Raw genomic sequence first — 24,787 nt, 5'->3', positions numbered from 1 at the left:
CAGAACTTGAAAGAATATATAAACTTCAGCTGACCTGAGATGCAACAACAAGACCAATGAGCCAGGGGAAAATTGTGTGGATTGTAAGGTTTTCTGAATATATGGAAAAGATAGAAAAGGAAGGGTGCTTAGCAACTGCTGTGGTCTGACTATGTCTCCCAAGTTCATAGGCTGGAGACACTGGAAGAAGGCCCAGTAATGGGTAGTTGGGTCACAAGGCTCTGCCTTCCTTGTGGGCTACTGATGTTTTCACAACACTGGGCTACTTCCTCGGAGAGTGTTTTCATAAAAGTGAGCCTAGACTCCTCCTGTTCTCCTGTTCTCCCCGTTTTCATGTGGGCCATTGATGACAGAAAGAGAAGGCCCTTACCAAATCTGAAACCCTTGACCTGGAATTTCCCAAATCCAGAACTGTAATGTGTAGAACTAAATACCTATTCTCTACAAATTATCAAAACTCAGATACTCTGTTATACCAGCAGCAAACAGGGCAAGGGGGAAACTTGGGTTAAAAAAAAAGGAGGGTATGTCTTTATTATAATCATAACTGGTTAAATTCTCCATTAATCTATGTCTTAACCAATTTATTTCCTGAGTAATCTCCATATTTTAAAATCCAAAGAAGGTACAGGTAGGACCACCACTGCTGCTCAGAGGAACCCACCCGGAACCCTCAGGACACAGGAGCTGAGGGGTGCCCTGGAACAGGAGACTTCCAGTCTCGGTCTGCGCCCAGAGCTGATCCTGTGCCACAGAGCTGCATACACAAATACCTCCAGGAGAGAATTGGTCTCCCAGGAGTGCCTACGCATCTGTGAGCACAGGTAAGACCCCCACTTCTGCTCAAATTCTGGGCCCAAAAGGGCCCTCCATACATACATACAGTTCTCCATACATACATACAGCTCTCCATACCCAAATTCCTCCTGGAAAGAACTTGTCTCCCAGGAATATTGACACACAGGCCTACAGGAGGGAAAAGCCAAAGTCAGAGACAGCAAGACCAGCTAACATCAGAGATAACCAGATGGTGAAAGGCAAGCATAAGAACATAGCAACAGAAACAAAGACTACTTGGCATTGACAGAACCCAGTTCTCCCACCACAGTGAACCCTGGTTACATCAAAACATCAGAAAAGCAAGACTCTGAGTTAAAGACACATCTCATGATGATAATAGAGAACATTAAGAAGGACATAAATAGCTTCCTTAAAGAAATACAGGAGAACACAGCTAAACAGCTAGAAGCCCTTAAAGAGGAAACACAAAAATCCCTTAAAAAATTACAGGACAACACAACCAAACAGGTGAAGAAATTGAACAAAATCATCCAGGATCTAAAAGTGGAAATAGATTCAATAAAGAAATCACAAAGGGAGACAACACTGGAGATAGAAAACCTAGGAAAGAGATCAGGAGTCATTGACACAAGCATCACCAACAGAATACAAGAGATAGAAGAGAAAATCTCAAGTGCAGAAGATACCATAGAAAACATTGACACAACAGTCAAAGAAAATGCAAAATGCAAAAATATCCTAACCCAAAACATCCAGAAAATCCAGGACACAGTAAGAAGACCAAACCTAAGGATAATAGGTATAGAAGAGAGTGAAGATTCTCAACTTAAAGGGCCAGTAAATATCTTCAACAAAATTATAGAAGAAAACTTCACTAACCTAAAGAAAGAGATGCCTATGAACATACAAGAAGCCTACAGAACTCCAAATAGATTGGACCAGAAAAGAAATTCCTCCCATCACATAATAATCAAAACACCAAACACACTAACCAAAGAAAGAATATTAAAAGCAGTAAGGGAAAAATGTCAAGTAACATAAAAAGGCAGACCTATCAGAATTATACCAGACTTCTCATCAGAGACCATGAAAGCTAGAAGATCCTGGGCAGATGTCATACAGACCCTAAAAGAACACAAATGCTAATCCAGACTACTATATCCAGCAAAACTCTCAATTACCATAGATGGAGAAACTAAGATATTCCATGACAAAATCAAACTTATATAATATCTTTCTACATATCCAGCCCTACAAAGAATAGATGGAAAATGCCAACACAAAGAGGGAAACTACACCCAAGAAAAAGCAACACAGTAATCTTCTTTCAACAAACTTAACAGATGATAACCACATAAACATAAAAATAACATTGATAATAACAGGGAGCAACAATCACTATTCCTTAATATATCTTAACATCAATGGACTCAATTCCCCAATAAAAAGACATAGACTAACAGACTGGATACATAGGGACCTCACAAAATTGCAAAGCTTTTATAAGGTAAAGGACACTGTCAATAGGACAAAACAGTAACCAAGAGATTGGGAAAAAAAGATCTTTTCCAACCCTACATCCAATAGAGGGTTAATATCCAATATATATAAAGAACTCAAAAAGTTAGACTCCAGAGATCCAAATAACCCAATTTAAAAATGGGGTATGGAGCTAAACAAAGAATTCTCAACTGAGAAATATTGAATGGCTGAGAAGCACCTAAAGAAATGTTCAACATCCTTAGTCATCAGGGAAATGCAAATCAAAACAACCCTGAGATTCCACCTCACACCAGTCAGAATGGCTAAGATCAAAAATTCAGGTGACAGCAGATGCTGGCAAGGATTTGGAGAAAGAGGAACACTCCTCCATTGTTGCTGGAATTGCGAGCTGGTACAACCACTCTGGAAATCAGTCTGGAGGTTCCTCAGAAAATTGGACATAATACTACTGGAAGATCCAGCAATACCTCTCCTGGTCATATACCCAGAAGATGTCCCAACTTGTAATAAGGACACATGCTCCACTATGTTCATAGCAGCCTTATTTATAATAGCCAGAAGCTGGAAAGAACTCAGATGTCCCTCAACAGAGGAATGGATACAGAAAATGTGGTACATTTATACAATGGAGTACTACTCAACAGTTAAAAACAATGAATTTATGAAATTCTTAGGCAAATAGATGGATCTGGAGGATATCATCCTGAGTGAGGTAACCCAATCACAAAAGAACTCACATGATATACACTCACTGATAAGTGGATATTAGCCCAGAAACTTGAACTACCCAAGATACAATTTACAAAACACATGAAACTCAAGAAGAAGGAAGACCAGCGAGTGGATACTTTGCTCCTTCTTAGAATGGGGAACAAAATACCCATGCAAGGAGTTACACAGACAAAGTTTGGAGATGAGATGGAAGGAAGGACCATCCAGAGACAGCCCCACGTGGGGATCCATCCCATATACAACCACCAAAACCAGACACTATTGCATATGCCAGAAAGATTTTGCGGACAAGACCCTGATATAGCTATCTCTTGTGAGGCTATGCCAATGCCTGCCAAATACAGAAGTGGATGCTTACAATCATCTATTTGATGGAACACAGGGCCCCTAATGAAGGAGCTAGAGAAAGTACCCAAGGAGCTAAAGGGATCTGCAACCCTATAGGAGGATCAACAATATGAACTAACCAGTACCCCCCAGAACTCTGTCTCTAGTTGCATATGTAGCAGAGGATGGCCTAATCGGCCATCAGAGGGAGGGGGAAGCCCTTGGTGTTGCAAAGATCATATGCCCCAGTACAGGGGAATGCCACAGCCAGGAAGCAGGAGAGGGTGGGTTGGAGAGCGGGGGTGGGGGGGTGGGGGGGGTGAGGGGGTATAGGGGACTTTCGGGATAGCATTTGAAATGTAAATGAAGAAAATATCTAAGGAGGAAAAAAAATGAAAATTGGACATAGTACTACCTGAAGACTCAGCAATACCAACCCTGGGCATATACCTAGAAGGTACTCCAACATGTAATAAGTACACATGCTCCACTATGTTTATTGCAGCCTTATTTATAATAGCTGGAAGCTGGAAAGAGCCCAGATGTCCCTCAACAGAGGAATGGATACAGAAAATGTGGTACATTTATACAATGGAGTACTACTCAGCTATTAAAAACAATGAATTCGAGCCAGGCGTGATGGCACAAGCCTTTAATCCCAGCACCCGGAGGCATGATTAAACTGATCTAGGAGCACACACACACACACACACACACACACACATATCTTAGGGGAAGGCAGTGGACTTCCCACTTATATTTTTCCCCCATAACATTGTAAAATTAGTCTCAGCCAACTTTAAATTTCAAAGAACTGAGACTGTGTGAGTCATTTGGTTCAGTAGTTGTTAGTCTCTTTTTGTTAAGGTAAAAAGGACTTTTAAAAAGCTAAGGAAATTGGAGAAGGAAAGAAATGAAAGGATATAAATTTGGGGGGAAAAAATTGAAGTTTATATCTAAAAAACAGAAGAGGCAGAAAGAAAAGACAGTCAACTGAGAAATCTATAATTACCTCATTCTGTCTGGTTTGGCAATCATATAATCCAAAAACAGCGTTTCCCTTATTGTCCTAAAAATTAACCAGATGTTTATTAGTGTTATTGTTTAGAGAATCAAACCTGAAATAACTCTACCCATTTTAACAACAGGCACTCAAAGGTAGCCTGCTGTACACATCTAGAAGGAGCGGACCGAATTCAGCTAGACACTGAAGCCTCAAGAGGGGACGGGTCATCCCTCAACATCCTGGAGAATCTGAGGCCTGGCTAGAAGGCCTGGCCATGAGCCTCCAGCTGTGTCCGTGAAAGAGTAAATGTAGCATATTCTATAAGTAAAACTGAGTCTTTAAATGAATCAATCCTGTACTGGACGGTTTTGTGTGTCAACTTGACATAGGCTGGAGTTATCACACAGAAAGGAGTTTCAGTTGAGGAAATGCCTCCATGAGATCCAGCTGTAAGGCATTTTCTCAATTAGTGATCAAGGGTGGGAGGGCACCTTGTGGGTGGTGCCATCTCTGGACTGGTAGTCCTCCGTTCTATAAGAGAGCAGGCTGAGCAAGCCAAGAGAAGCAAACCAGTAAGTAACATCCCTCCATGGCCTCTGAATCATCTCCTGCTTTCTGGCCTGCTTGAGTTCCAGTCCTGACTTCCTTAAGCGATGAACAGCAATGTGGAAATGTAAGCTGAATAAACCCTTTCCTCCCAAATTGCTTCTCAGTCATGATGTTTGTGCAGGAATAGAGACTCTGACTAAGACAAACTCTAAATACAACTTAAGACTTTTTATTTGTTTGTTTGGTTGGTTGGTTTTCAAAATAGGACAAGCCCTGGATGTCCTGGACTCACTATGTAAAACAGGCTAGCCTTGATCTCACAGAGATCCACCTGCCTCTGTTTTGAGTACTGGAATTAAAGGTGTGCACTGCCATGCCTAGAAGCTTAAGAATTTTTTTAATCAGCAGGGAAACAAAAAATGGTGAAACAAATGCATAGAACTCGTTGCTGAAACTACTCCTTGATGTGTCCCTATTAGCAGAGCTGTCAGGAACATGAGATTTTCCTTAGGACAGCCAACACCTGAAGACATCAAACACCCAGAGTGTTAACTATGGTTATATTTACACCTGAATGTACAAAGTAACCATGACAAAAATTTAACATACTAACTAGGTTTAAGTATCTTGTGTTGTTTTTTTTTGTTGTTGTTGTTGTTGTTGTTGTTGTTGTTTTTGCTAGACAATGAAATTATCCATTCATTCAAAGTTTTTGAATTTCAGGTATGTAGTTATGTTTTATTTTCAAAAGATAAAATATTTCATAAGATGGACTATCAGCACTCTTCAGCTAAACCAAGGACATTAAAAGTTAAGTACCAACAAGTGTTTGTTATCCTTCAACAAAGGGGCTTATAAATTCTGTAAAAAGTTAATCTTAACACTGGGGAAGTAGAGACAAGTAAATTTTTGTGAGTTTGAGGCCAGCCTGGTTTACAAGGTAAATTCTAAGCTAGCTATAGCTACATAATCTCAAAAAAAAAAAAGTCTGTAAAATTCTGTAAAAGATTAATATAAATGATTAAAATAGTAAACTATATGTTGTATATGTTTACTGCAGTAAGAAGACAACATGGACTTACCTTATAGGTATAAATAATGTTTCCATTTCTTTCGATGTTTAGTACACGTAAGCTCCCATAAGTTGTTTCTAAAACACCTGGAATATATTAAGTCAGGTTAATATTCAGAAAATGGTCTTAACTTATCTAACAAATACAGTATTCATGAAGGAAATCAAGTGCAAAACACCATGTTGACGCTTCTGTTACCCTGGGTTTACAGGCAGGCAGACTTCTTTAATTTATCACATTTAGAGGTCAAAACGCTCATCACCTTTCAGGAACAGGAAAAGGCTAGTAGGCCAAGGTGTCCAGGAAGGATATTTGAGATGCCAGGAAGGTGGCAGATTCTGAGTACATTCATCCACTTGTGGACTCACTGGGCCTTGAGTCCTAGGCTATATACTTTCCTATATGTTGTATCTCAATAATTTTGGCTGTATACCTGCCTTTCTTAACGCATTCTGAGGCTACATCACGAATGGCATAGCAACTTAGAATGATCAGTTTCCTGCTAGGTTCACCCCGCCAGGTACTCTGAATTATAGGTATTTGAGTAGTAAATTAAAACAGTAAGATTTTAAACACAGAGCTTTTAAGGAGGAGATGGCTCCGATGGTAAAGTGTTGGCCACACAAACATGCAGACCGGCATTCAGCTCCCCAACACCCATGTAAAAACCCAGCCACGGCAACATCCATCTGTAACTTCCATGCTGGAGGAGGGCATTCAGATGGGTCCTCCAGCTTGCTGGAAAGCCAGTACAGTGATGGTCAGTGAGAGACTGTGTGGAGGACCCCAGAAATGCAGATTATGCTGGGCGTCCTCCTCCTTTGTGTCTGTCTTCCTGTCGAGACAGTGATGCAAGTGACCCTGTTTGAATGTCAACTGCCTTGTCAGCCATAAGTGCTTACTTACAAAGTCTTGGCCTTAGTGGAAAAGTACTAGCTTAGTTGAGATGTGTGTGGGAAAAGTTGAGGCCTCTGTGGGAAAGTACTACCCCCAATTAAGAACAAATAGCTACAGATCTTGTGGACTGGTACCTACCAACCCACTCTGTTCTGTTCCTCCTGCAGAACTTTTTACCTAGCCAATATCCTGCTTTTGGGAACAGGTGCATTCCCCCAGAAACAAAGTGAATATGCATCACCCCCCTCCCCATATCCTGCTTCTACTGGGTATAAAACCTGTCTGGGAAAAATAAAATTTGTCATCTTGATCAATCAGACTTGCTGTCTGTTCTTTGTGTTTCTTGTCCCCCATTCTCTCCACAGGTGGTTCCTCAGACCCTGTTTGACTGTCCTGCAGGTTGGGACAAGACAGTCTCTCACTGAACCTCCCTGCCTGGCTATACTGGCTGTATCTACTGAAGCAGAACACAGAAAGGCCTCTGTGTAGTAAGGACCCAGGAGGAGAAAGAGAGGAGGAAAGTGGAATTAGGAAGGGAAAGGGGATTTTAAGGGAGTCTCTATTAGGAGCCTGCCTCAGAAGGAAGGCATGGCCACATGCAGCTGTGTGTGAGAATAGCTAGCTAGGACACCTGAGTCCTGATGGTTATTCTCTATGGGGGCTGCAGCATCAGCTAGCAGCATCATTCCTAAGAGGCATTCGAATACATCTTCCAGTTACTCATTGAAAACTTTCTCTTGTTTTCTCTTTGGTACTTACACAGTGACGTGAGCATCTTTCTTGATGTGGCTTGTATGATGTTACTTTTTCTATCCTTTCACTATTAATCCTCTGTGTCTAAGGTATGAGACTTGTGAGCAGAATGTCCTTTTGTTCCCCCACACCGTCCCATCCCCAACCTTTGCCACATCTGACACGGCCACTTTCAATTGGATTAGTAGTCCAAGCTCACCCAGTGTGATCATGTCAGACCTCCTCTATGATACCCTTTGTTTCCTGTTTTACCCTTCTAGGCAGGAGTTCACATGTTCACTCACAGTTTTCCCCTGTCAGTTACACACTATTCTTCTGATCTTTGATCAGTTAGACCAGAAGTTGTCACATGTACTTTCAGCATTATGCTTTAATGTTATATGGGACCCAAGAATGTGATGCAGTTTAAACTCTCATTCACTCTTACTAAGAATAAATTGGAAAAGTGCCTGGCTGTGTCTACAGAAGTTGAACACGGGCAATTCAACAGGTTCACATGTACCTATCTCCCAACAGCAATCTACACAGATGTTCTCCTAACAGCAATCTATAGTTCTCCCAACAGCAATTTATACAGATGTTCAGCAAAAGGCAGAGCTAAGCTACTGTGTAGCTCACTGTTAAAAAAAAAAAAAACTATATCTGTTTTTCCTTCCCAGTCCTGCTTCTGGAAAGATGATTCTGAGACTAATTAAGTATTATTAAATGCCTAGGCCATAAGCTCTGGTTCATTCCCTGACTAGCTCTTAACTTATTCTATGTCCACTATTCTAACCATGTAGTTACTTACTTCTCCTTCAGTCCTGGCCTATTTCTTCCTCAGCATCTCCCTGCTGGTGGTTTATGCTCATTTCCTTGGTCTGTCTCCTGCCTCACCTCTCGGCTCTCACATTTCTCTTTAATCTCTTACTATTTCCCAAAATCCTCTTTCTTCCTGCCAGTGTCCCACCTCTTATTTCCTGCCTCAGCTCATTGGCCATCAGCTTTTTTATTGACAGGTGATATTTCTAAAGATTCTCTTTACAGTTCACAGTGGTTCTGAATCCCACAAAATGGCTATCAAGAGTAGACCAAGCTATATCTGAACAATGGAATACCCTGAAACAATGAGAAAGAACTAACCATAGTAACACACAAAAGTAACCAGCAAGTCAGCATGCCCTCCCCATCCCAGCACTCAGAATGCAGGTCTCTGTGGGTTCAAGACCAGCCAAGTCTACATAGCAAGCTCCAACACAATCAGAACTACATAAAAAGAATGGTTCTACCAAGAAAGAAAGAAAGAAAGAAAGAAAGAAAGAAAGAAAGAAAGAAAGAAAGAAAGAAAGAAAGGAAGGAAGGAAGGAAGGAAGGAAGGAAGGAAGGAAGAAAGAAAGAAAGAAAGAAAGAAAGAAAGAAAGAAAGAAAGAAAGAAAGAAAGAAAGAAAGAGGAAGGAGGGAGGGAGGGAGAAAGGAAGAGAGAGAGAGAGAGAGAGAGAATCCCCCATAACCACTAATGACCAACTGCATTGCTTGACTGATATGTTTCTGAAACTGGCAAAGTCAGTCTCTGAAGCTAAATGAGCAACTGCCTCAGAACACAGAGGACTGAGTGGTGCTAAGCTGCTCTTTCCTGTTCTGAGTGCTGGCTCTGTGGAGTTCACTCTCGGTAAACTAACTGAACTATGTGTCCTTATGACTTATGTACTTTCCAGTAGAAAATTCATCTTCTAGAGCAGGACATAAAGACCCTTTACAGAAAACACTTAACTTAAAAATCAACTGCCTGTCTTCACCTACAATTCTTAGGGCAGTCTTGAATCAACAGTTAAAGGAATAAATAAACACTGGTGTGTAGCACATCGGAGATTAGCATTCATTGGGGAATAGCTGATTTTTTTTTCAGCTTCTTTACAAGGTGTCCACAACTAAATTGTTTAAGCTTAGTTGCTCATGCATGACTAGAGTATGCCAACATTAAAATAGTATTATACTGATTGTGGGACATTCAAATGTTTAAATGAAAGCATGCACAACAGACTACAATAGCACGTTCTGTTGGTATTTCTAATTCAAAAGGAAAAAAAGCAGAATAAACTCAAGGATAGTGGGAGAACTGACAGCAGAGCTGGCATTAGAGTGGGAACTTCCAGAGGAAGCACAGGTATCACAGAGGCTTGGCCCTCATCTGGAGGCCTGTCTTCACACCTGTCTCAAGACGGCTGTGTAAAGGTTCTGTGGTGAGGATGCAGACATGGTTTCTATACACAGCTATATACTCCTATTGAGTGGTCGGAATCACCTTGCACAGATTTTTTTTTAATATATGAATAATCATTTGCTCTTACGGCAGAACAAGACTCTGTCAGCTGACTAGCTCTTCACAATGCGTTCTCATTCCCACCTCATGCACACCTTACACTATTATAGTCCCATTATACATAAAGAGCAACTGAGGACAGTGAGGTGAAGACCCTGGGCCAGTGCAGACTCATCTCAAACGCAGAAAATAACAAAGAGAACAGAGAGGTAGTGCCCTGCATCAGGCATGATGGGAAGATGGATAATTGCCTTTCGGAGCATTCAGTAACCACTGAAGAGACTTTCAGCAAGCTTATTCCCATCCTGCAAAGGTGCAGTGCTTCTAGAATGCAGTGTGTCAATATTTGGAGAAATATTTGTTTTCTTTCAAGAATATACTTATAAGAATGTTGGGACAGTCCTTCACAAAAGTATACTTTAAAAGGTTTCAGCTAAGATAAGAAATTCCTTTATAAGAAGTCTTGATAAAAATTCTTGGCAAAACACTTATGTTTAGATCACTAAAAATTCTTCACCAAATACAGACTACAATTATCATGTATGTGTGTATATGTGTATATACATAGATACATGCATACATATATACATACATACTGCATACCATGGACAGCCAGCTTTGTCTGTATTGGAAGCATGAAAGGAGTCTTTTAAGGAAGTATGAGGAACACTGATGCTCCACACCAGAACCAAAATAGTCTCTTTTTTTTTTAAATACCTATTACATTTTATTTTTTTGCTCAGTATGTGAGAGAGAGTGGGGAGAGGCATAGAGAGGGGGGTGAGGATGAGAGGGAAAGACGCCTGTGGCAGTCAGAGGAGCCTTGAGGAGCTGGCTCACTCTCTCCTTACACCATGTGGGACTTAGGTCATCAGACTTGGGAGGCAAGAGGCTTTACCCACTGGGCCATCCCACCAGCTCAAGCTATTCTGACTTTTAAGAGCCCCACACTCTTGTGTGTCTCAAGTTCCCCTAGACATTTCTCATTGCACAACGTTTATTTGTTAGAACCTAGATCAAAATATGGTACAACCACGGTAGACAGAGTTGAAAGAAATAAAATTGTCTTTGTGGATCCGTTAACTAGTGCAAACTCTAGTCAGACTCCTGGATTTCATTTCAAGGGCATGTGGCATGGATGTATTTAGCAATGCTGGAAATGTAGACTGATGTCTCACTCAACCTCCCTGGCCCTTCCTCTCTGGATCAGTTGCTCATGCTTCAACATGCCCTTCCCTGAGAATATTCAGTAATGTGTCTGCTTATTCATTCATTCTGACTCTTCCCCTAGTAGTGCATCTCTGGAAAGTCCAGAGGAAGAAGTTTAGCAATCTCAAATGAGGAAACGTGGTTTAATTTTTACAGTTCAGTATACTCTGGGATCACAAGTATCACACTCAGATAAGGAAGTTACTTGCTTAAGTAAACCTGATGAAGAAATTATGAAACACACAAAGTATTGTGATGTCTGAGGTAAGGTGAAACAGAAGCTAGCTTCCCAGACAATCCTGTTCACTTCAATCTATTCTTTGCTAAAGCAGAGTAGTTACACATTACAGAAAGAAGATTGCCAAATGTACAAACTTTAGTCTAAACTGCTAGGTGACAAAAATTGAAATAGTTTTGCCTTCCTACTTGGAGAGGGGCATCATACATTCTCACAAAGAAATGTGAGCCAGCTTCCAGCACACAGATCAAAAGGTAGCAACATGAGATTGCTTCTAGTCTGTACCCAGCCCCCAGTCCCTCAGGCTCAGTCCAGCCAGGCTTTATCATCCTGAAATCAGGACTTCTGAGACACTCTGAGTTTAGTGAGGAGCAGGCATGGGTGATTGGTTACGAATCAATCAAAGGAGAACTGAAAGTTAGGATAGGAGACTGGGGACTCGGGGAGGAGACATAAACAGGAAGGACAGTGGCCATAGAATGGTGAAACAGAAAACAGTGACTAAGCCACCCACGCCCCCACCCTCCATCTCCAGACCAGTCTGCAGGACCATATACATGAGGCAATAAAGAAAAGCTCACTTTCAAATGAGTTGCTTGGCAAACTATTATCACTCCCTGTACAAAGAGTGTAAGATTTAAAATCAACACTGTGTGTGTCACAAATTCAAGCCAAATCAAACCAGGGAAAAGCACACGAAAGAAAACTCGTGCTCTTTATTGAATTACACAGATGGTCCCTGACAACATTTCAACTTGCACTTTTTTTTTAAGTAGTGCCAAAGCAACACAAGACATTTAGTAAAGATGCTGGCTGGAATGGCAAACCCAGGGAGCTCCCAAATGTCACCCCCTCCCCTGTCTGCCAAGAGAAATGCTAAGTAAAGCTGGGTTCCCTGTGAAGCAGTGTTTCCCAGGAAATGCTTAGCCCTATGGGATTACACCTGTAAACTACAGATGACCCTGAAGCTTGAGGAGGGGGTGGGGTTGGAGCTCCAGAACTCAGCCTGATTTTGAAGAGTCGCATACTGAGTAAAACCTGACAGGCATTTTATTCTCTACTGTAATGCCTCACTGGATGCAGGTACTTGAGGGAAACTGAAGGAGCTGAACGTGCTTATTACACTGAGGGAAGGCTCTTCCTCAGAAGGACAGTCCACACTTGGAAAGGACAGTCCACACCTGGAAAGGACAGTCCACACCTGGAAAGGACAGTCGACACCTGGAAAGGACAGTCCACATCTGGAAAGGACAGTCCACACCTGGAAAGGACTGACTTCTGTGTTGTCAGTGAGCCTGAATCAATCTCACGATACTGAGAAGAGATTAAAGAAAAAAGAGAGCCTATGCTTTTATTCACTTGAAATTCAGATAAAAATGGGTCTAAAGCTACAAATAAAATGGAAAGAATGCTCTATAAATATTCAGACCTCCGAGGTACTCAGATGAAGAATCATGAGGTGCATACACACAAGCCCTCAACAGTCCTGCTACTGCTCACTTTGTAGCTGGATAATATATACATGGTTTCCTTTTAAATTACTATTTAGAGATGTTAAAGTATTTATGTTACTGTTTTGATTTTTTGTGAATATTTTCTCATTTTGTTTCAGGAGAAACCATACTCCCAAAGTTCAACACAGCACCAAGAGTAGGCACAATAATGAAACCTGGCCTCTTCCCCCTCAAGCTGTTGTTGACTCCATTTCCATCCTACAGCCACCTGTAGGGGAGGGGAGGGGAGGGGAGGGGAGGGGAGGGGAGAGGAGAGAAAAAAGAAAAGAAAAGAAAAGAAAAGAAAAGAAAAGAAAAGAAAAGAAAAGAAAAGAAAAGAAAAGAAAAACATATCTTAAATTACAGATGCTCTTCTTTTAAGTGAATCAATTCTGGGAACACACAAAAGTCATTTTCCACTTCCTCACCAGAAGAGCCTCAAGCATCAGAAACAAGTTCCAACTGACCTGGGAAGGCAGGAAGCTGAATATCCCTGCCTTGGTACTGCTTGCCGTGCAGGGGTGAGGTGAGGTGGGGTGGGGTGGGTTTAGGGGAGTGCTTGATGGCTCTTGAGCAAGCTGCTGCTTTGTCTTTAGAACCCGTGAACCCTCAGTTCCCTGCGTGCAGCCTGAAAGAGCACCCTACCCTCTCTACTCACATCTGATGGGAAATTCCCCCTAAGCCATCAGAGATACAGATTGTTCCACAGATACACAGAAAACGTCTTATTAACAAAAAGAAGAGAAAAGAAAAGAAAAAAGGTTAAACCACTGAACTCTCCTTTTTAAAAACATATTGACGCTAAGAATGGTCAGCATCCTCGCTGGGGCAAGCAATGTAATTGCTAAGATACTTAAATGGTCCTTTTTTGACCATCACGATTCATGCTGGTTAAGTCACCCTATACTTTGTCCTGATCCTAGCTGAGCCCAGGAGGCAAGCGAGAGGGAACCATCCCGCTACGCCACCTCCACCCCACCCTCCCCTCTCTGTGGTGACACATTGGGTACCACTCATTGCACAGGCTTGGGCAGCCCCAAGATGTGCCCGCAGGGACGGTGCCCCCTCAACCCAGAGCCTCTATGGGACTTCGGGTGACCAGCCCCGGCCGCCCCCTCCAGGACCCGCGTCCAGCACCTGCTCTGTCTCCTTCGTCCGTTGTCGCCGCCTGTGTGAGCAGACTCGGGAGCACGTCCTCCAGCACATCGAAGTGAGTGACCAGCCGCAGAGCCATGGCTCCCAAGCAGCAGCGGCGGGCATTCCGGGCGGGCTTACACCTCTCAGCCTACAACCACCTCTCCTTCCTCCCCGCCTCCCCAGGCTGCTTTCGGTTCAGGGTTCTGGGCGGTCCAGCCCCGAGGATCCCGAGCACCGCCCCTTCCAGGCCTACGCCGGGGAGCACTTCTCCCTACCCCAGAGACAACGCCTCCCCTGCCGCTGGCGCTGGCAGGGAACTGTGGCAGGGCCCGAAGGGGTGACAAAGCCAGCAGCTTCCAGACTGGACTTGGGGACAGCCGTGCGAAGCGGAGGGCAGGTTTTCTTTAGTCCCAGGTCATTCCCCCACGCAGCCACTTAGCTAGGGCCAGGTCACCTGAGGAGACTCGAGGTTACACAAAGGCAGCTGGCATACGGGCCAATTCTCCTTAGCTCTGCTGCACAGGGTGATGTTTCAGCTATAGTGTTTAGGTAATAAACAGCAGCAGGGAGTGGGTAAACTACAGGGTGCTGTTAAATGACACTAAGGACGGTTAGCTTAGCACAGTCTGGGTTCTCTTTACCTTTCAGTCATGCTTGAGGAAGCTGGCTTGTCCGCAAGTGGCCTCCCACGAGGTTTGTCTATAGGCACGTTCATTCTTCTTGGGTTCCTTCCCAAGTCCATCTATTCCACTATAAGTACGCCTGGTGTTTTCGTTCTATCACTCTGGCTTACTCTGCTTGAGGAGTGCTCAATAAACTTGGCCCTGTGAGATGCCATCCGTTCTGTACAGCAACAGCAGGTAATTACTGTTGCTAAAACTGAAATAGCCTTAGCCGACATAATGTCTCATGCCTATCAGCTTTGCACTTAGGAGACTAGCTTGGAGGTCATGGCCAGCTTGGGCTAGAGAATGAGTCCTGATCTCAAAAACAAACACTCAGCCAGCTCCATATCTCAAAGCAGAACACTGCCTAGTCTTTACCCAGTGCTGGTGCCTGGTAACTAGAACTTGAACTCCCAACTAATCTGGCTATTCATACGGATTCTGGTTATTCATACCTTCCTTCTGTTCAGTGGTTCTGAACCTTCCTAATGCTGCCACCGTTTAATACACCTCATGTTTAATACACCTCATGTTTAATACACCTCATGTTTAATACACCTCATGCTTAATACACCTCATGTTTAATACACCTCATGTTTAATACACCTCATGTTTAATACACCTCATGTTTAATACACCTCATGTTTAATACACCTCATGTTGTAACCAAACAAAAATGTTTTTCACTGTTACTTCCTAATTGTAATTTTGCTACTGTTATGAATCATAATGTAAATATGTGTTTTCTGAAGGTCTTAGATAACCCCCATGAAAGAGAATACCTACCCCTTTCGAGACTCACTGGTTGAGAACCACTAACCTAGAACAATCTCCAGTTGCTCCCAGACCTGGTTCCACACAACCTCTACAGCACAGCCCACAGTGACCTTCTTAACCCAAGAGTGGCATTGCTAATGGACTTCATTTCACCTGAGGTAGACTTTTGAGATTAAAAACCAAATCTGAGTCTTGAGATAGTTCTTCTGTCCCACCAATGGCCAAACAGGGCACCGTGGAAGAAAGTATAAATATTAGTAGTATTAGTAGCTTAGTGGTATTAATAGGCTATAAAATGCTTTTCTCTTACATCTCAAAATTAGGCTTTCACAACTGCAGGTACCAGAGTTACCTGAGGAACTGTCTTAGAGGGCAGAGTTTTCTGGCTTGGAACTGAACAAGGCTCAGAAGTGTTTCCCCTGAGTTTGAAAAACACTTGATAAGTGTAGAAGTCTTGATTTTCCTCTAGAGATTATCTCTCAGAGGAAGGTAGTAGCTAATTTGGAGTAGAATTCTATTGCTCACTACCACCATAACTTGCATATAATTTTAAGAGAAATTTAATGCTAATATTGATTGTGGATACAGGGGAAGATACTGGAGACATGAGGAGCCACTATAAGATTTTATAACAAATGGAGCCTGTTGATAGTTTACAGTCTTTATGTTTACAGGTTTGTTTTTGTCAAGTAAGATGGGCTGGTTATTTATGGGAAATAGCTTATTTAACAGATATATTCAATTTAAAGGTTCCACTCCACTATTTGAACTAAGAAAGAATTCTGAAGTTAAGATTCTCTTGCTTGTATAGAAACTGAAAATAACTAAGTTTAAGAAAAGTGAAGAGGCCAAGAAAGAATAACCAAGATGGGGGAAAGCTGTAGCCAAGTACCACAGAGCTGCTATGGATCACCATGGTCATTCAGAAACTTAAAATAAACCATGGTGGACCTTAAAATCAGATAAAATTAGAACCATAAAAATTATATACTTCAGGCACTGAACACAGGTATAATCATGGCCTAAATGTTTTAAGGGATCCAATGGCTTTCTGTCTCTACGGCAGGCAATCCATGTTGGGTACAGTAAATCTAACCAAGAATGCAAAGTTGAGGGGCTCATGGGCCCCATAAATGAACCTACTACCATTATTTTGCTAAATGGCATAGTAGCAAACAGCTTTCTAAGCTATACCCATACTCTCTGACCTCACCTGAGAAGTTTCTTTGTGCAGTAGATGGTGATTAATGCAGAAACACACACTCATCAAAGTGCAGAGAATGAGAGTCTGTGGCGTGCTCGGCTACAAGTGAGACATCTAGATCACTTCTTATCTCCCCAAAGCTTAAGGACCATTGAGGAAAAGCCAGAGGTGAGGATGGCTGGACATGACATGACTACTCTCATGACTTACTGCAGCTGTGGTTGGCTGCACAAGATCTCGACAAGATCAGCTAATCACCATTTCCAGCATAGAAGTGGGAAGGGGATACCCAAATTCCTCCAGGAGGGAGCTGGTTTCTCTGAAGTGCTGGCACATCTGTGAGCACAGGTAACAAAAGGGAAGATCAGCTAATCACCATTTCCAGCATAGAAGTGGGAAGGGGATACCCAAATTCCTCCAGGAGGGAGCTGGTTTCTCTGAAGTGCTGGCACATCTGTGAGCACAGGTAACAAAAGGGACCATCCCAGAGTCATCAGGACACAGGAACCAAGTAACAGCTGGGAAAGGAGCATTCATGTTTCCCTCTGCACCCTGGAGCTAACCCTGTGCCATGGCTTTTCAAATGCAAATCCCTGGTTTCCCAGGAGTACTGACACACAGACTTGCAGGAGGGACAAGCCACAGTCAGAGACAGCAAGACCAGTTAACACTAGAGATAACCACGTGGTGAGAGACAAGGGCAAGAACATAAGCAATAGAAACCAAGGCTACTAAGCATTATCAGAACCTAGTTCTCCCACCACAGCGAGCCCTGGATACCTCAAAACACCAGAAAAGCAAGACTCTGATTTAAAGTCACATCTCATGATGATGATAGAGAACTTTAAGAAATAAAGTTCTCTATCATAAATAAATCCCTTACAGAAATACAGGAGAACACAGGTAAACAGCTAGAAACCCTTAAAGAGGAAACACAAAAATCCCTTTAAAAATTACAGGAAAACACAATCAAACAGGTGAAGGACTGAACAAAACCATCCAGGATCTAAAAGTGGAAATAGATTCAATAAAGAAATCACAGAAGATAGAAAACCTAGGGAAGAGACCAGGAATCATTGACACAAGCATCAACAACAAAATACAAGAGCTAGAAGAGAAAATCTCAAGTGCAGAAGGTACCATAGAAAACACAACAGTCAAAGAAAATGCAAAATGCAAAAAGATCCTAACCCAAAACATCTAGGAAATCCAGGACACAATGAGAAGACCAAACCTAAGGATAATAGGTATAGAAGAGAGTGAAGATTCTCAACTTAAAGGGCCAGTAAATATCTTCAACAAAATTATAGAAGAAAACTTTCCTAACCTAAAGAAAGAGATGCCCATGAACATACAAGAAGCCTACAGAACCCCAAATAGATGGACCAGAAAAGAAATTCTTCCTGTCACATAATAATCAAAACACCAAACACACTAACCAAAGAAAGAATATTAAAAGCAGTAAGGGAAAAATGACAAGTAACATATAAAGGCAGACCTATCAGAATTACACCATACTTCTCACCAGAGACTTTGAAAACTAGAAGATCCTGTGCAGTTGTCATACAGACCCTAAGAGAACACAAGTGCTAGCCCAGGCTACTATATCCAAAATTCTCAATTAAAATGATAGAGAAACCAAGATATTCCATGACAAAATCAGATTTACACAATATCTTTCTACAAATCCACCCCTACAAAGGTTAATAGATGGAAAATGCCAACACAAGGAGGGAAACTACACCCTAGAAAAGCAAGAAAGTAATCTTTCAGCAAACCCAAAAGAAGATAGTCACATAAACATAATTCCACCTCTAACAAAAAAATAACAGGAGGCAACAATCATTATTCCTTAATATCTCTTAACATCAATGAACTCAATTCCCTAATAAAAAGATACAGACTAACAGACAGGATACATAAACAGGACCCAGCATTTTGCTGCATACAGGAAACACACCTCAGGGACAAAGACAAACACTACCTCAGAGTAAATGGTTGGAAAACAATTTTCCAAGCAAATGGCCCCAAGAAACAAGCTGGAGTAGCCATTCTAATATCAAATAAAATTGACTTTTAACTAAAAGATATCAAAAAAGATAAGGAAGGACACTTCATACTCAACGGAAAAATCTATCAAGAAGAATTCTCAACTTTGAACATGTATGCTCCAAATGCAAGGGCACCCACATTCATAAAAGAAACTTTACTAAAGTTCAAATCACATATTACACTGCACACAATAACAGTGGGAGACTTCAACAACCCACTTTCAGCAATGGACAGATCATGGAAACACAAACTAAACAGAGATACAGTAAAACTAACAGAAGTGATGGACCAACTGGATTTAACAGATATCTATAGAACATTTCATTCTAAAACAAAAGAATATACCTTCTTTTCAGCACCTTATGGTATCTTCTCCAAAACTGACCATATAATCTGTCATAAAACAGTCCTCAACAGATACAAAAGATTAAAATAATCCCATGCATTCTATTGGATCACCACAGACTAAGCCTGGTCTTCAATAACAACAAAAACAATGGAAAGCCCATACACATGGAAGCTGAACAACACTCTACTCAATGATGACTTGGGAAAGAAAGAAAGAAAGAGAGAGAGAGAGAGAGAGAGAGAGAGAGAGAGAAAGAAAGAAATTGAAGACTTTTTAGAATTTAATGAAAATGAAGACACAACATTCCCAAACTTATGGAACACAATGAAAGCAGTCCTAAGAGGAAAACTCATAGCTCCGAGTGACTCTAAAAAGAAACTGGAGAGAGCATACACTAGCAGCTTAATAGCACACCTGAAAGCTCTAGAACAAAAAGAAGTAAATACACACAAGAGGAGTAGATGGCGGGAAATAATCAAAGTCAGGGTTGAAATCAACCAAGTAGAAACAAAAAGAACTATACAAAGAATCAACAAAACCAGGAGCTGGATCTTTGAGAAAATCTATCTATGCTCCTTTCTTTCTGTCTTTCTTTCTTTCTTTCTTTCTTTCTTTCTTTCTTTCTTTCTTTCTTTCTTTTTTCTTTCTTTCCTTCTTTCTTTCTTTTGTTTTTTTCTTTTTTTTTTTATCAAATATAGTCTAACAGGAGCCAAATTGAAAAAGGAAACTTCAGTTGAGAAAATGTCTCCATCAGATTGTCTAGTAGGCAAAAGATCACTAAGTATTTTTTTGACTGATGATTTACTACTGCAAGCGCCATTCCTGACCAGCTGGAATAAGAAATCAGTCTGCACAACATAGTAATTCTATTTCTTCATGACCTCTTCTTCAGTGCCTGCCTCCAAGTTCATGTTTGATTTTCTGTCCTGACTACCATTCATAATGTACTGTAAGATACAAGATGAAATAAACTTTTTTCTCTCCTAAAAAAAAAAAAAAAAAAAAAGGAAGTGGGAAGGGAACCTGGGCTATCAGCAGGTGATGCTTCTGGGAAGAGAGAGTCAGCTCTTCTTTAAGAGTATAGGCCTTCGTAGGGCTAAAAGAACACTTTTATTAATATATATGTTGAATTAAATAATTGAATAAACTAAAAAACAAACTTTGCATTTGGGGAATTAGACCTTCGAAAGGACAATCAAAAACTTAGTTCTTGAAATTCATAGAAGTCAGCTAGAAGCATTAGATTCTAAATAGTACAAGACAAAATTCCTCTTCAATGTCTAGGAAATAATTAGGGTCTGTACCAAGATGTAGTAGTCCTTTACAATAAGACAGCTTTTTATGTAAGCATTAAGAATGCTTTCTCAATGCAATTTACTTTTTTGTTTGTTTTTTCGAGACAGGGTTTCTCTGTGTAGCCCTGGCTGTCCTAGAATTTGCTCTGTAGACCAGAACTCACAAGATCCATATGCCTCTGCCTCACAAGTGCTGGGATTAAAGGCATGAATCACCACACCCAAGTGCAATCTACTTTTGATAGAAATAAAAAGATATGTTGAAGAGATTTACTGTGGTAGTCACTATGACTTCCCAAAACCCATTTGCACCAGCCAGGAGATAACAGTTCCTCTTGCCAGTTTCTCAGAGCTGAACTCCCAAGAAGTTAATAAAATCCAAAATTAACCATAAATTAAACACACAGGTTTTATTCTTTCACCCATGTGGGGGTGGGTAGTCCAAAGCTCAGAGGGCAGGTTCCTGCAGTCACCAGGGACCTGAGATCATTTTAGTTTTTGGTTCTATCAGACTGTGACTTAAAACACTTGTTCTCATTGTCTATGGTGATCATAACAATTCAATCATCACACTCATATTCTAGAAATCAAAAAGAAGATACCAGTTAAACAGAAGGTGCTGACTCTTTTTAAAGGATACCTCCCAAAAGTTCTAAACACCATGCTTATTTTAAACATTACAGGTCTTTTATTTGTATAATATGATTTCTGGTTTTGTATTTTTATGGAATTTCTCTGTATGTGAGTGTGTGTGTCTCTGCATCTGTATGTTTCTTGGAATTTTTCTTTAGTTTTTTTCTTCCTGTTTGTTTATTTCATTCTGGTATTTATTTATTTATTTATTTATTTATTTATTTATTTATGATACCTGCTTGTTTTCTAATGAGAGAGAGCAAGAATGGGTATAGATTTGAAGTTGGGGAGGGACAACCATAATCAGAATATATTGTTTGCAAAAGAATCTATTTTTTTGTTAAAAAGGAGAGAAGAGAAGAGAAGAGAAGAGAAGAGAAGAGAAGAGAAGAGAAGAGAAGAGAAGAGAAGAGAAGAGAAGAGAATTTATGGGGGATTTTAATCCACAGCATGGCTACTCTGGCAATACATAACCTCCAAGGACCTGGTTCTGTGTGATCTGGCTGGAATACAGATGTGCCTTTAATCCTAAACAATGATGTCTAATAGAGGGGCAGACAAAGTGACGAATCAGAGAAAGATTTGACAGAATGAGTCGGACATAGGACGCACCCAGTTCTCAGAGAACAGACAGAAAAGAGGCTACTTAAGAGTAGCACGGGGTGAGCCAGAGAGGACGGGCAGTTCAGCTGAGTTTAGTTCAGAGCAGTCCAGTTGGGTGCAGTTCCATTCAGTTCATGCAATCAGTGAAGTCAGTACAGTTCAGTTCATACAGTTCAAAGGCAGTTTTTCCAAGCAGAGAAATTCAGTCAGAAGCTGAGAGAAGCCAGTTTCAATCAGTCAGCTTGGAGAGGAATTTAAGGCAGAACAGCTGAGTTGAACCAGCCAGCCAAAATTCAGAAAGAACTACAAAGGGTGAGTTTGTTCAGCAGTAAGTCTCAGAGGCTGAACATTCTAGGCCTAGGTTAGCAGATGGAGGATGGAAGCTGAAGCTTTCAAGGTCTGGGCTTACAAAAGATATGTATGGAGGCTAGAAGCTTCCATGTCTCCGGCTAGGGATAGTTAGATAGAAGTGCTCTGGACTCAGCCCAAGCCATGTGTTCATAAAGCTTGGGGATGCAGGATGGCTCTCATCTCATCCCTTCTTCTGAGGAAATAAAAACAACATGTACAGGTATTTATATTCAATCATTCCCTTGTAGGTGGCTGATGTGATTATTATTTAAAAATATATATAATTTTCCAACAGAAAATTGACTTACACAAGTATTTCTCCTCCCCTTCCTTCCCTTTTTGCCCTGTATTCCTTCTCCTTCTCTTTCTGAATGAGACCCCCTTAAAAAAACTATTATATTAGCCAAAGAAAAGTGTCTGTGAAGGGAGAATTGAGAGCAAGTGTTGGTCAGCATTTGGGTGTCAGAGTTCAAACAGGACAACCCAGGGAATCCAGAGGGATGGATGTATTCAACTCTCAAGAGAATAGACAAGAAAGAGACAGGGCAGGTATTGAAGAATTAAATATTAATAAATAAATCCCAACTGTGTGGTTCACTATCTGCCCCAATGCTTCCTGTTCTCGAAGGAAAGACACACACAGCCTTTATATTTTAATATGCCTTAAGCAGCACTGTGGTTACTCCCCAGTTATTACTTACAAATTCTATGTTCTATCTGGATTGCCCCAGACCCACTTGGATATCCCTCTGGGCCGAGCCCTCTAGATTCCTTCACATGGTGGCCATGTGTCTCTGTCCTCCACTCTTCCCAGGTATGGTGTCTCTCCTCTTCCCCACACTCTCCCTGGGTGGTGGGTCTCCTCCTTCTCCCTCTGCTCCCTGTCCCAAGCCCAGGAAATCCTAAAATCCCACCTCTGTCTGTCCTCCCTAGCTATTGGCTGTTAGCATCTTTATTTACCAATAAGAACCAACTGGGGCAGGTTCCCAAAAGCAACCTTCGGACAGTAGTTTGGGGCGGGGTGGAGGAAGGGGCACATATAAGCATTTGTAAGTCAAGCAGCTACAAGGTATGGTCCCTGGCATAAGACACCACATCAGAGGCTGTCTGTAGAGAGTGAGGAGGGCAAGAGAGGGAAGAGCCCAGGCTAGGAAATCAGACTTCAATGTGGCAGCTAACCTGGCTCCTTACCTGAGAATGGATCTGTTGAGTAAATACAGTAAGAATGACAGGAAAAGCCTATGACTTGACGAAACAAGAAACCAACAGCCAAAGTAGATACAGGTTCACCAACCAGACTGATCGAAAGTTTGCTAAGGAAAAGGATAACTAGCTACCAACATACTTACTAAATCTGGAATATACCACTTCATCAAGTGTGGAGTGAACAGTTCTTACAGAATGGTATCACCTCGAGGAATAAATAACCTTAATCTAATCGTGAGGAAACATCACACAAACCCAAATGAAGACATGCCACATAGTAACTCAACTATGATCTCCACAAGTAGGAAGGTTGTGAACATCAAGGAAAGATTAGCAAGCTGTTCCAAACAAACGGGCATTTAAAAGATATGACAATAAATACTCCAATCAGCTTTCGCCTGGGTATGTGTTCTGTCAAATCTATTAGTAGCCCAACTGAATAAACCTGAGTGGATTTGAGGATTTAAACCTCACTGACGTATCAAAGTTAATTTCCCAATTTCGATGTTAACACAATAGCTAAGAGAAGGTTCTTGCTCGTAAATAAACACATAAGTACTCACATAGAAATAGATTTGAGTCAGTGAACAGCAGAGCATCAATTAATCCCATCATCCAGTGAAAAAAAATTCTCTAACTTTGTGACTATTTCAAAATGAAGGCATTTTAAAAACAAATTTATATCAGAAAAATTGTTTCAGGGGGCTTATAATTTTTTTTCTTCTGAGAGATTCTCATCTTCAGTTGCACTGTTTTCTTTTGCAGACTTTAAATAGTGATGTGGGCGGTTTGAACCAAAACATTGAGTTGTTAGTAAACACGGGGTTTGAAACTGCTTTGCATTTCCCTCCCGCAAATCGCTAAAGAAAATCACATTCTTATTGATCTTGTTCTGGATAAAGGCCATTCTCCAAAACTGGCTAAAAATATCCTGTAGTTAGAAAAACAGAAAGAAGCATAATAGAAAAATTTACCTCCTTTTCAAACTCTCTCTTCTTCTGAACAGGAAACGTCCATTAACTCGCCTCAGGGGGAAAAAATTAACTCGCCTCAGGGGGAAAAAATTAAAACTCGCCTCAGGGGGAAAAATTCTTAACACAAAACTTGTCTTTTCCAAAGCCATCAATCATCTGGTTTTATTTCTTAGGGACATTGATGACAAAGAATACATACCAATTTCAGAGATGCTCATTCACAACTATATGTGAACTTCCTAAAACTCCCTTGTGTGTTCTGTAAACAGCTCTTAGCCATTAAAAGGAACTGTGTGACAGGATTTGAGTGCACGAGGCAGAGTTTTAGTGCCTAACTAACTGCCAGATGCTCTGCACAGAGAATTTTTTTTTCAAATTTCTGAACACCCAAGAGAATATTTAAAGTAATTCATTAAAATCTTGGCAGCCAGGCTCCATCCAACTCCAGCCTCCCTTGAAAGCTGCCTTTACTGGAGCTGAACTCTCTCAGTGGGTCCCTCCACAGAGGACCTATTGTCCTTGCTGCCTGTCTCTGCAGGGGCAACTCCTGGAGGAACCCAGTTAGCTACTGAGATCCGGAATGAAAAACTGAATAAATAAAATTCCCATCTCCCAAGAGGAGGGTTTGTGTGCTGTTTTGAATGCCCTAGGAATAAGCATT

General features: G+C 41.2%; 1 protein-coding gene across 13 annotated transcripts in view; it reads right to left on the bottom strand.

The window, feature by feature from the left end:
- Positions 1–24,458, bottom strand: part of Gsap (gamma-secretase activating protein) — a 115,719-nt gene extending 91,261 nt beyond the window's left edge. For 6 of the 13 annotated variants that reach the window (XR_001784658.2, XR_001784656.2, XR_001784657.2 and 3 more), the window contains exons 1-3: positions 14,018–15,226; positions 6,001–6,077; positions 4,376–4,432 (exon numbers count right to left, since the gene is read on the bottom strand). Coding sequence is in view for 4 of the 13 variants with exons in the window: in XM_006535668.4 (XP_006535731.1) it covers positions 4,376–4,432; positions 6,001–6,077; positions 14,018–14,114 (231 nt within the window). In the remaining 9 variants the exon portion in view is untranslated. Of the gene's footprint in view, positions 1–4,375; positions 4,433–6,000; positions 6,078–14,017; positions 15,227–24,126 lie in introns of those variants that run through there. The other 7 variants (NR_153365.1, NM_175437.3, NM_001359876.1 and 4 more) reach the window with 4 other exon arrangements.
- Between the last annotated feature and the right edge of the window lie 329 nt (positions 24,459–24,787).

The sequence above is a fragment of the Mus musculus genome, chromosome 5 (genome assembly GCF_000001635.26).
Source record: "Mus musculus strain C57BL/6J chromosome 5, GRCm38.p6 C57BL/6J".
NCBI lineage: Eukaryota > Metazoa > Chordata > Mammalia > Rodentia > Muridae > Mus > Mus musculus.
The sequence above is the reverse complement of the archived record's forward strand: the minus strand, read 5'-3'. Positions and strand labels throughout refer to the sequence as shown.